The sequence below is a fragment of the Clytia hemisphaerica genome, unplaced genomic scaffold (assembly GCF_902728285.1).
Source record: "Clytia hemisphaerica strain Z4C2 unplaced genomic scaffold, Clytia hemisphaerica genome assembly, whole genome shotgun sequence".
Lineage (NCBI taxonomy): Eukaryota > Metazoa > Cnidaria > Hydrozoa > Leptothecata > Clytiidae > Clytia > Clytia hemisphaerica.
The window spans coordinates 328,557-341,548 of NW_027104290.1; the positions used below are offsets into that span (position 1 = coordinate 328,557).

Below are 12,992 nucleotides of genomic sequence, written 5' to 3' on the forward strand. Positions count from 1 at the left end.
GAAAGTTTGAATTACAGAGAGTTCGTCATTAGAGTTTGAATAATACAGTAGAGATCGAGCTACATCCCAGGGATTCTCCTAAGCACTTTTTAATGTCCGTATACTGGCCAAAATACTCGATCTAAGATATTAGAAATTCAATCGAAGTTTACAAAAGCGGCCCCAGCTCAAAGTGGTTAGAAAAATCCCTGCATCCATATCTACGAAAACTTCTAAGTTTATTGCCGTAATGCGTTACGTTATACGTGAGATACACTCTTGTACAGAATAGCAACCACACGTATATTTGGCGGCTTTTAGTAGGTGAAAGGAATTTTCCCACGCCCGTTAGTATCACAGCACAGACAGCCGTTTGTCATTAATCATAGACGGCTGACCTTCTAATCAGCTTATCTCGTCAATCTTAATTAATGACTGTTTCTTCTGTCATTTATGACAGTAATCATGTCATTTAATTTGATTACCATTTTATGCTAATACCCTCCCCTTGGCTTTTCTACTGGTTCACTTTATTTTGTTGGTATTTGCTGGCAGTTTGTTTGCGTCAATGTCTCTCTGTCTACTCAAAGGCTCCTGACGACTTTTAAAAGTGATTTTTCATTCGCAAACCGTGTTTTCTCGTCTCGATCTTTTTCATTTGATTTTATTGCATTAAAATAGCTGTTTAACTCTCTCACCTGCACCGGCTGAGGTACGGGACGTGCTGCTGGTCAGGGTCCTTGAAAATATCTGAAAGGGTCTCAAACTTTGATGATTTTCAAGATATTGCCGTTTATCTGACAGGGTCGACTTTCGGTTATTTTGGACAATTTGCAGGTCGAAACTTAGAAAAAATTTCACTTATTCGTCCACTTTCATACCTTTCACCGCCTTTCAGGAGGAAAATGGGAAGATGTTTCAATTCTTTTGTTCTGTCAGGGTTTCCAGGGTTTCTTATTTATCAAACATTCTTATCTGACACGATTCACTTCAGTACCCCCGGTTGTTTGCACCCCCTTGCACTTTTCTTCATTATTAGTCTGAAAAAGATATCGTAAGGTCAGAGGCTAGGCCATTTTGTGCATAAAATTTTTAAAGCTATCTGTGTTGTAAATATATAATAAACATTTTCAATAATTTAATATATACTAGAAAATCCATGAAATTTCACCAATTTTCATATATTTTTCATAAGGACCTAAGGGAGCGGTCATAAAGTATCTACTAGAGGGGGGTGGAGGATATTTTGAAAAATCCAAAAAAAAATTCGCACCCCCCCCTAAGCCCTCAAAAAAAATTTCGAACCCCCCCTCATAAGGCCCATATTTTTTTCGCACACCCCCCCCCCCCCCCCCCCCAACTAAAAAATCTTTACGTGAAAAAGAATTCATCCAGATGCGGTACAAAGAGTATTATTTGTTTGTATGACAGTTTTTTATGTCAAAATAAGGTAAGGGAGATAGTAGTTTAGCCCTGTTAAGTTAAAGTATAACAGGGTTAAGACAAGAATCATCAAGTGGTTTTCCTCTGAGCTCTGTAAAATTTGGAAAAAAATACGGCTTATTTTCCCCAGTAGCGACCTGGCTTAATTTTCTGGGGGTGCAAACTATGAAATTGGCGCCCCTGGTATTTTCTGTCCTTACTTGCGCCCTCCATTATTAAGTGAAAATATTAAACTGTAAGAGCAGTATGGTTGAAAGTAACGCCCGGAATCTTTGAGTCAAGAAACTTGGAATTTGTTTTTTGTAATTTGAAATGTTAAGGTGTTTTGACATTAGCAGATGCTAAGGAGGCGCAACCATGGTTTGCGCCGACGGGCGAAAATTTCAATATTTTTCACCACCATTTTAGCTAAAAGACACTTCGTTTTGACAAATTTCTTTTAAGAAGTACTTTTTCAAACCACCCTGATGAGCTGTGAGAGCCACTAATCTACTTCCGTCGCCTAGCTCAATGTTACAAACCAAAAGGGCAAGGCGATGCCCAAATAATGCCATTAGGAAATGTACATATATCCAATAAGATAAATTATGAGTTGTCGGGCGTAAGTCCGAAAAATTTTTGAAATCTTCAAACGTAAAACTATGAAATTAGACTTCCTACATTTTCTCTTGAGTTTCCCAAAATAATTTGGAACCCCCCCCCTAAGCCCTAAAAAAAATTTTGGAACCCCCCCCTAAGGCCTCGAAAAAAATTTCGAACCCCCCCCTAGAATCCTCCCACCCCCCCCCCCTAGTAGATACTTTATGACCGCTCCCTAATTTAGTCGAATTTTAATCGTTGCGTTTATAATAAAATTGTTCTAATAAAAAACATGTATGAAAAACACCCAATAGGAATTTTGTTTGATAGAAATTTGCTTCAATTCTTCACGAGCTTCTGATTATTCTTCCCGCTTTTCCATCTGTTAGACACAGATTCTTTAAATAGAAACTACACTGTGTTTTTCTAGCAAACGGAAATAAAGAAATTCTCTTTTTGAGGTGTGAAAACTTTTTCGATTTTTATTGACGAGCTCTGTTTCAATTGAAGAAATTTCAAAACAAACTCAGACTTTTTCGCACGAAGAAATCACACTACACACTTTGTCGAGATTTTCTTGAGATTTTCTGACAAGTTTTAAAATTGAAATCATTTATTTCTCTTTAGAAAAAGTAAAAGAAAATATTTTGCTTGGAATGTCTGTCATTTTTCATTAAAAAGCCTGTGGTTTGTCCAGTGCTTGATCTACCGTTGTTGGGAAAATCAAATCACTTTTGTCACGCCTCCTGTGTCATAGCTAAAACATCATGGATTTCTTGTCGATTTTCGTTCTTCTCTTATCACTAATAGGTAAGAAATACTGTATTTTTTATAAGTTATGGCATGTCTGAAAAACTGAAAAGTACCATATATAATTTTTAGATCGCATTAGGATTAGCTGACAGAAAATGACCAAACAAATGACTGAACATGAAGGGTACTGTGATGTAGTTTTTAACCTGATATGTAACCTAATTGTTTTTTCTCCGATTTTCGCGAAAAACCGCAAAAACTGATTATGACGTCATAATCGATGACGTCATAAAAACTGAAAATTGAATTTCTCAAGAATGGTTTATCCAATTGTCTTCAAACTTTCACCAAAGATGTATCTCACTAAAGTCAATCATTTGAAAAAATAAATTTTTCAAAATTTTCATGACGTCAGCAGAATTATCAGGCGGTTTTTCGTGAAAATAGGCGAAAAAACAATTAGGTTGTACACAATCAGGTTAGAAACTACATCATAGTACCCTTCATGTTCAGTCATTTGTTTGGTCGTTTTCTGTCGGCTAATGCGATCTAAAAATTATGTTGATTTTAAGACATACCATAACTTACCCAAGTGCAGAGAATGGTAAAAATGGGTACAAATTGACCCAGCAAGTCAAGTCAATATCTACTATAAATATAGTTTGTATAGTGTTAAGATAAGAGCCGCAGCGTATCGGAGGGTCTTCATTGACTCAAACACAAATTATCAGGCTATTTGACATTCGTAGTCAGACTTTTGTAACCCAATGAGTACATGTGCTTAGTAGGCACTCTAATCTGTACGTAGACACTCTTTTTAGGAAAAATACAAGTTAGATAAAATTGAACAGTGGAATTTGATCTACTTTTTTTATAAACAGAGTGCCCATACACACTTTTTATAAGCATTACACCTATAAGCAACTAGAAAAGGCTCAGATTTGGCAAAATTTGAGCCTAAGACATAGTTCGCACCCCAAAGGGGGGGGGTAGCGATGTTCAGAAAATCTCAGAAAGGGGGGGGTAAGAGAATTTTTTCTAGAAAGGGGGAAGTTTTTAGAAAGGGGGGGGGTTCATCTAGAAAGGGGGGGGGTAAGATGTCAGTGGTATGTTTTTTTTTGTGTTTTCCCAAATGAGAAGTTTTATTTTTAATTTACAATGCAACGTCTTCTTTATTAATTGTTTAGTATGTTTGAAACATTCGATTCAAAATGATTCTATTTTTTTCGCAATGCAGTGTGTTCTATTTTCTTTTGTAGGATTTTAAAATTTTGAGGGGGGTAGCATCAAATTTTAAAAGGGGGAAGAACCTAGGGTAGGGGGGGTAGCTCTAGGGTAGGGGGGGTAGTGACCCCCTTCCGAACTATGTAAGAAAAATGTATTTTCCTGATTTTGCCAGTATGGATTCCACGAAATCTCGCGCCGAAGATATTTTTCCGTGCAGCAAGCCTCACGCCAAGCAAAATTTCTTTTGTACCAACATTCAATTTTTCAATAAGGGTGCAAGATGGGAAAAGAGGCGCATGCGCCAACATAATTAATAAATTGACGCGAGCGCAAGCGAGCAAAAGCAAATTTTGCCAAACGGAAGCTAAAAATTGATGGATTATGCTATGGAGTCATTCACGCCGAGCTGGAATTATTACTTTACGCCAACTGAAAATCAAACAATCTTTGTAAGTACCCTTACGCCAATGCGCCAAAAACGTTTCAGTTGTACGCCGAAGAACTTCGGCGTTAGTTACACGAAATCCATACTGGTGATTTTGGCTGTTTTTGGTTTGGATTTTACTAGATTTTCAGAATTTCCCTAAAGTATTCTTCGGATATAAGCATCCTTATAAGTATTGTTCTGCCTTGTCAAGTCCTCGACCTAATCATATATCAGCCTGTTTTTGAATTTTTGTATGCTTATAAAAAACATGTATCACGTATGCAGCTAATCTTTTGGAGTCAAAATGGTATCCTGATTAGGAAAAGCTCTATCAAGGCAAGTAATAAGGGATTGTACGTGGAAAATTCTTCAAAGGCTAATAGAAAGGAAAGGAAAAGGAATTAAGGAAAGGAAAACTAAAAAAAAAACACAATTTCACACACTGAGAAAAGCTTTACTAAACTTTTGGCTAATTGTAAGATTATTCCTATTTTTTTGCATTTCCCAAAGGTCATACAGTTAGAAATCAAATATAGAAAAATTCTTAACCTTTAGGGTTGCTCTGGGTTCTAAGTCTCAGAATAATTCGTTTTTATATTAAGTATCGAAATTTGTAAACTTATTGAAAGTTTCATTTGTTCCTCATATCATATTTATATTTAAATTTTGTAGTTGAAAAGGTTGTTCTGTTTACTTTTTTGATTTATTTTTTTTTGGCTTACAGTACCTTGAAAAAGTGGTTTTGCCAAGCTGTGTAAGCTTAGATTGAAACATTCTTCTTTATTTTCAGGAAATATATTTTCAAAGGTGTTGAAAGTAAAACGACTTTCCAATGAAATAACATATTCACGAATTGCGGCTAATGTGGAACTTAAATTTCAAGTACAGACTGACGATGATGCTTACCTTGGTGTAGAAATAAGTTTCAAAGCTTCAAAAGTAAATGAAGTTTCATCTTCAACCTTATTCAAAATCAATTTCGATGACCAAGGAAAACCTTCACTTCCCCCAAAATATCTAGATGATAATTATAAAGATCGTGTTACCTCAGTATTTCAAGACACAAGGTTGACTGTAACAATAGAAAATTTGAAATCAACAGACTTTGATACAGAATATATATGTATTGTGGAGAATGAATTTGATAGATGGGTCAAACCATCAAATCAAACTATATTAAAAGCTGCAGGTAAGAAGATATTTGTTACATTTCAGGGCAAAGTTTCAGTTAGATTTTTTAAGCCAAAACTCATAGAAATTTCTCAACTTCAGTTGAGCTAGAATCTGAGAATGTCTGTCAGTGTCTGCCAAAAACTTTGGGATAGCCTGGAGACTTCAAAAATGGTGGATTTGGATGAAATTTGGCACACTTGTTCCTTAAGGAAATATTTGGGGGTATTTTTTTTTATTATTGTTCAAAAAATTTAGATTTTTGGGGCCTTGGCACTAATCTTTTGGTTTGTTTTGCTACAATTGGGCCTTTGAATAATTCTAAGCTACTGAAGTCGAGCCCAGTGCATTGTGCACTAGCTACAGAGCCCAGTGCATTGCACACTGGCAACAATATTGTACATGATGTAGAATATCAGAAACTGTTTTGTTTACAATTTTAGTACCTCCCAAGATCAATGTGAATTTCTTCTTCCAAGAGAATAGTAAGACTCAAACAAGACCAATAAACGAGCCAACAGAATTTGGATGTAAAGTTGAAGGAAACACTGTACCAACTCCTAATATGAAATGGATAAAGATCGATGATGCTGGTAAAGAAGTTGTACCTTCAAAGATTACTGCACTATCTAAAGAAGTGTATTTGAGTTTCAAACCATTGAAATTGGAAGATAGAGCAGCGTACAGATGTATTGCAGAGAATGTGGGAGGTTCTGATCAACAAGAATTCAATCTTGAAGTTGGATGTAAGATTTTTAATCAACATGTATTTTCCTGACGTTCCCTAGCTTAGCTCATTGTAAGTTGTGTAAAGTTTTTACTCCTTAAATTTCATCTGATGAGCTAGTCAATTATGTTCATGCTCCTGATTTTTCTTATGAGTGATGATTCTATTGGAGATTCGACGAAGAGGCAAAGCCTCCTCAGATATTCGATTCCAAACACTTTTTTAAGAATCTCATTTCTATTTTAATCCCTTTTACTATTTTAGACATTAATTTGAAGGCACCCAGCCCTGACAGTGAAACCATAGAACTAAACATCGGTGATAGCATCCGAAAAATTTGCCCAATAATCGGGGTCCCCATCATCAAAAACATTGAATGGCTTATATTCAATCAGACCACGCGTAACTACACCATCAAAAACAGTAACCAGATGTTTTTATACAAGATTAAAGATGAAAGTGATTTTCGCACATATACTTGTTCAGGCAGCAACGATTATGGTGCAAGGACGTACAATTTGACTGTTAAAAATGCAGGAGGTAATTATCATTTTGATCTTATTTGTCACACTTGATAATTATGGGTTATTATTGTGAATGTACAAATAGTGGAGCTCCATCTCTGGAAACGTAGCTAAGCGTAGTATTCTTGTGATCTAAGCCTCGTAACTTCCTATTTCACTTCTAAAACCCTTTAAAAGTGCGAAGAGACTTGTTTACCAGGTAGCGTAACATTGATTTTCTCAAAGACAGAATATAAGATCATTTCTGAATAATTATTAGTAGTAGCTCCTAATATTTTGACTACTTTAGATGGCCTCTTTCACAACATGGAGTATCTTGTACAATACCATAACTATATGTTGCTATATTCCTTGTTTAGCGTCCACGAGTAAGCCGGTGGTCACACAAAAACAAGTCAACGGTAGCGGAACCATCAATTATGGCGCTTCAGTTTTTTTGGTATCTTTACTGCATTTCTTGCTTGTATTACTGCTATAATGACGTAATGATTAAATTGAAACATGCAAAAAGTGAAAATATCGTGCAGACCATTGTACAACCAATAAAACCGAAAACGTTGGAGTGTCGTTGATGGAGGACTCGTCGCTACTACGTCTTTTCATTCTAAGCAGTCATCGGCTAAAAAGCACAGATATCGTCTTACAGCTTTCTCCCGTTTCTAATGAAAGAAAGTAGTGTCTAGAATGGTTTGTCCAGAGAAACAACTCCTTTATAGAAGATAGGTGAAATTTCAGTGGATCGATAACATATATAATATAATATATGATAATATAATTCTTACAAGAATACGTTGGAAGAAACGAAAGGATAATCAACAATTTTGTTGGGAAAAGTCAATTACAATGCTCTCTTATCGGTCCTAAATTCAAGAGGCAGATTCCCTGTTTCTGCACTCAGAAGGGTAAATTAATGACAATTTTTTAAATTTTGTTTTTATTAATGTGTTTTGTTTGTATTTTGTTTCATTTTTAAAAAATGTTCCTGAAAATTGTGATTTACCTTGAGTTGTATACCATTAAACTAATTAGTGATTTCAAGTACTCTCGGGTACCTAATAGCCGTCTCCCCCTGCCCGCTAATTAAGTTTTGGGAAAATGTTTTTGAAATTTCCCCTCTTTTGTCCTAATTGTGCTGTATTAGCCTCCTTTTCAAAAATTTTCCACCAAGGACATCCCCCAGCTTATTAAGTTGGAGATTTTTTCCAACCCCCCCCCCCCCCGGCTATTAGGTACCCGAGAGTAGGCTTCCTTGAGTTTTTTTACAAAGATTGTAAATACAATTAACAGAAAACTATATATCATATTTTATAATTGATTTCGTATAAGAGCCTTGGAACATATTTCATTAGGGTCAAAAAGGATATGTTCGATGTACTAATTTGGAAAGTGCAAGACCCTTTTTGGTTGCTCGTAAGGCGAGGCCAATTTAATTTGTTGTTTTACGGGCCAAGCTACCCAATAAAGAGGTCCGGTCGGTCTGCGAAAAAATAATAATAAAAGTAGAATCTCACCTATAAAATCTCCTAAAAAGGCAGCAAAAGCTACTACATCTTGACAAAAATGCGAACTAGAAAATAAAAAGACACAAAAGCTCGAATTCATGGATAAAAGGAAACATTGAACATAAATTCTCAAAACCTTGGAAAACTATCAAAATTTTGACAATTTGGCAGTCCATAAAGCAATGAAGAAAAAAAATCAATTTTATTTTTATTTCGACTTTTAGAATTCCATGGTCGGTCGGGCCCGTAAAACAACAAATCAAATGGTCTCGTAATCATTTTTTCTAGTCTATATGCTTCAATTTTAAATCCAGGTAAAAGTTCGAAGTTCGCCCAGTTTTCCGTAAATATTTCTCGGGTGGAAGGTTTTGCCATATTTATTTAATTTTTAACTTTCGTTACCATTTTTATAAAATCCATTTTTAATTTCTAGAATAATAGATATTTTATTGATTGCGTTGCATTAAACATACTGCAGTAAAACAACACTTTAATTCAATATAATAATAAAGATCAAAGATATTATTGGGTGTAAATATGTTTTATGTATTATATATTATATAGATATTATATATATTACGATTGGTATTATAAGTTGTTATTATAATTTTTATTGTTTCAATCGAACAAACCTATTCCAAACAAATAATTGTCAAAATTACTGAGCTATATTCTCCATTTTTAGTTCTATCAAAGTACTGTAAAGATTTTTATAACAGTATAACAAAGACTTTGGCTTTGAAACTGAGGATGCTTATAATTTCTAGTAACTCCATCGAAAAAATTGATTATTGGTATCGAAGTTGGAAAAATTTAGCAATTTTGAAAATTTTAAGATCGTCTTTTCATAAATAAAAATGATTTACATGTTTTTTTTTATATAAGCATACAAAAATCCGAAAACAGGCTCAGAGATGCTTAGTTCGAAAGCTTAATAAGGCTGAAAAATGCTTGAGGGGATGCTTAAATCTAAAGCATAAATTTAGGGAAATACTGAAAATCCGTGAAATTCCAGCCAAAAAAAGCCAAAATCAGGGAAAAAATATTTTTTGTAGGCTCAAGCAATGCTTTGCCATATGCTTAATTTTTCCCCATATCTGAGCCTACATATGCTTATAAGTGCAATGCTTATAAAAAAAAAACATGTAACGGTTTTTATAATTTTTGACGCAAAAACTTTTTGTAGGCAACTTCTGGTTGCTCAGTCTAGCAGGTCCTTTGCACACAAATCCTTTTGGCGAACTCAAGAACTCAGTGAAAAGAATCCAATTTTATTCAAATATAGGCTTTAAAATAAACAGCAGATCTTTAAGTTTGAAGTACAGTGTGTCTGAAAAAGCGGACAAATTTTGTATATAAAGAAAAGTATTATAATCTATACAATGGCTTGTATACTCAAAAATCCATTCAATCGTTTTGGGAATTGGATGCTTTTATAATCTTACTTCAATTATTCTAAACCAACTTTCGATAATGAATGTTGAGAATTTTGTCCACTTTTTTGGGCCACACTGTAATGATTTCAGAGTGAAAAGACCAATATACAAAATTTAATTGTAAGATTGATGTTATTTTCTTCAGATTTTAGTATAACTTCAGTTAAATGTATGTATTCTACTACAACTTTTCTAGAGAATGTTAAATGAATAATATTATAACATTAGCACTTTATGAATAGATTTATTATATCGTTCTGTATTTCCTTGCGCTTTCCAGCTCCCAGAATTGTTTCAACGTTCATCTAGATAGCGTTATATGGACGTTGTGAACATTCGATAAACGTTGAAACAATGTTGTGTGCCAGTTTGCTTATTTAGTAGTTTCATGATTTTAGGTGTGGTGTTATAAGAGAGGGTTATAATGGGGAAAATGCGATATACGATAAGCTTATTTTTCTAAAGGGAAGTCTTGTAATATCTTGTAAATTCTGGTTAGAGCCGAGGGCGAATCACTAAAATAAATCTCGTACACAATTTTATAAATCAAAAATAAATCAGAAATAAATGAGAAATCAAAAATAAATCAGAAATAAATCAATAAATCAAAAATAAATCAGAAATAAATCAAAAATAAATCAATAAATTAAAAATAAATCAATAAATTAAAAATAAATCATGAATAAATAAAAATGAATAAAAAATCTTTCGAAAAAAAATTGACTTTTCAACTTTTTTTATTTTTTTGACAATGATTTTGAGTATCAGTTCGTTATGATTTTAAAAAATTTTCCATAAAATTACTCCTATTCATAAATTAGAAATAAATCAAAAATAATTCAAAAATAAATCAAAAATAAATCATAAATCAAAAATAAATCAAAAATAAATCAGAAATAAATCATAAATCAAAAATAAATCAAAAATAAATCAAAAATCAAAAAATAAATCAAAAATAAATCATAAATCAAAAATAAATCAAAAATAAATCATAAATCAAAAATAAATCAAAAATAAATCAAAAATCAAAAATAAATCATAAATCTCGTACACCATTTTTCGAGTGATTTACCCCTCGGTTAGAGCTGCTGAAAGGAGTTACTGCATTAAGGTCAATTGGGCGATGATTTATCTGTCTCTTTACGCATCATATCTTTAGCTCTTTTCCACGACTTCTACTTCTTTACCATTTTCATTTCACACTTTTCCGTCTGAAATAATAATTCGTCACATGGATCCATCTCTTATTTTGTTCGAACGATAAATCCACTAACGAACCTTTTCGCTCGCCCAATCCCGTCCGCCCAAGTGAGGCGGCATCAGTTTTATTATTCGAAACCATTTCATAATTATTGTCTTTCAGTGTATCAAAAACTGTCATTTCATTACCCTGTACAATCAACATGCGACATGAATACCGATCTAAATTCTCGTTCGAATCTCGGTCTAACGACAATTTATTACCAAAGACTTTCCGACAACTCTTCACATGCCCTGCAACAGTTATACTGGAAATCCTTTTAAAAACAACGTTGAGGTTATCACGAAACTTGACATTGTATGTTGCATGTTCAGTCAATGTTATATAATGGCCTTTATTTGGATCCCAGTTATCTTGATTTATCAAGTGCTTATCCAGCATCCTTTTCATTATTTTCAATCCATAAAAAGTGGCTTCTTTCCGCAAAGACTCAATATCTGGAAAATTCTTTGAAATCCGGATCTCCCCGGTTCCCAGATACTCCAAAATATACCGGAACAGGCCTCCATCCCTGTCAATAAAGTATCGACCACGCCTATCAAGCATTGCCATCGATTCAAGGTTTTTGGCAAGCCATGATGTGTGTTCACGGGCTAATATCCAGCCTGTAGTCGTATAAACGGTCCCTCCAACATTGAGTTCTATAGAATCACTGATAAGCAAACTAGCCGCATTTGTGTTGATGGGAGGAAACGTTTCGCGCCTTTGGAGTGGTGCGTGCGTTGGTAATTGTTGGTGAAATTTGTTATCTTCAACGCTTGTTAACCCAATTGTAACTAAATCATCACTGCCTATTGTTAATGATGAAGAACAGGTTGAACTGGAAGTCGAACCCAGTCTTAAACGCGGTCTGGTGATTTCGAATTCTCTCTTTTGTTTCTCCATTATGCGAGACGAAGTGCATTAGCTTGTATCAGTCATGGATTTCTATCGTGGCATGAGCTATACAGAGTGTTTTTAGATGATTGGATCAACTAGTTATTATACTCGTTTGATGTCGAGCCAAGTTTTGACGATACTTTGAAGATTGTATTCGCATGAATATAGGTTGGTGGATCTGTGTTTTTTTTTTGTTGATGTTGTGTGAGTATTTTTGTTGTCTGCAATCTAAAAGATTTGGTACAATCGATATTAGTTTTGGCTATTACAGTCTGTTTCTCTAAAGAATCCTGCATTGTAACACGCATACGTAATTTGTCGTTCTTTTAAACCACATGTAAGTTAATTCCCGTGATAAACGAAGGGGAATGAATCGCTAGCGGTGGTACAGTCACTTTCGGTCTGGGTTGTGAATGGTGAAATTTGTCGTTCTTTTTGTCTATTTTTAGTAATGCAGGATTCTTTAGATAAACCCCCTATTAGTACTTATTGATGCAATTTTTATGGTTTTCGAGACGATACGTAACATGTCCAGCAGGATGGATAGAAAAGAAATACACTTTATGTAGATTGAATCGCCAGACCTCTACAAACCGCGAATAAAACGAAAGGAGAACGAATCCGTTAGTGGATGACAGTAGCCTACGTTCCGGGGGGAGGGTTCTTGGGCAAGAAGGGGTATGGGCAGGTACGGGAATGTGCCGCTGGTCAGGGTACCTTTTTTTACCTTTTTTCACCAAAATAGAAAAACCAGTCCATTTTTCGAACTTCAGCGGCACCCTCGTTGGTTGGCAGGGGTATTACCCCCCCCCCCTGGGCCTAAATTAAATGATAACTAGATCAGAGGTTCTTTTGATGACTACCGTCCGTAGATTTACAGAAACACAGTTTCAACACTGACTGCTGTATTGAAGAAGATGCTTACTCCAAAGTATTTCTTTCAAGTCTTTTTGACTCTGATAGAGAGCGATCACCCAAGACTGGGAAACAGTGGAAGCAAGAAAAATTAAGCAAATTTTCAAGTAATATCTAACATAACAACATAACAACGCATTTCAACAAAATTTCTATCAGCAAAGATATAA

General features: G+C 34.6%; 2 protein-coding genes across 2 annotated transcripts; one reads left to right on the forward strand and one right to left on the reverse strand.

Moving 5' to 3' along the window:
• Positions 1-2,626: 2,626 nt before the first annotated feature.
• LOC136817070 (neural cell adhesion molecule 1-like) lies at positions 2,627-7,844 on the forward strand. The gene is made up of 5 exons (XM_067073412.1): positions 2,627-2,811; positions 5,199-5,597; positions 6,022-6,324; positions 6,570-6,845; positions 7,189-7,844. Exons 1-5 carry the CDS (start codon positions 2,769-2,771, stop codon positions 7,305-7,307), a joined length of 1,140 nt encoding a protein of 379 aa, XP_066929513.1. The 5' UTR covers positions 2,627-2,768; the 3' UTR covers positions 7,308-7,844.
• A 2,973-nt stretch (positions 7,845-10,817) lies between these two features.
• LOC136817086 (BTB/POZ domain-containing protein KCTD16-like) lies at positions 10,818-12,131 on the reverse strand. Its single transcript, XM_067073426.1, has one exon. It carries the CDS (start codon positions 11,911-11,913, stop codon positions 10,960-10,962), a length of 954 nt encoding a protein of 317 aa, XP_066929527.1. The 5' UTR covers positions 11,914-12,131; the 3' UTR covers positions 10,818-10,959.
• Positions 12,132-12,992: the final 861 nt, after the last annotated feature.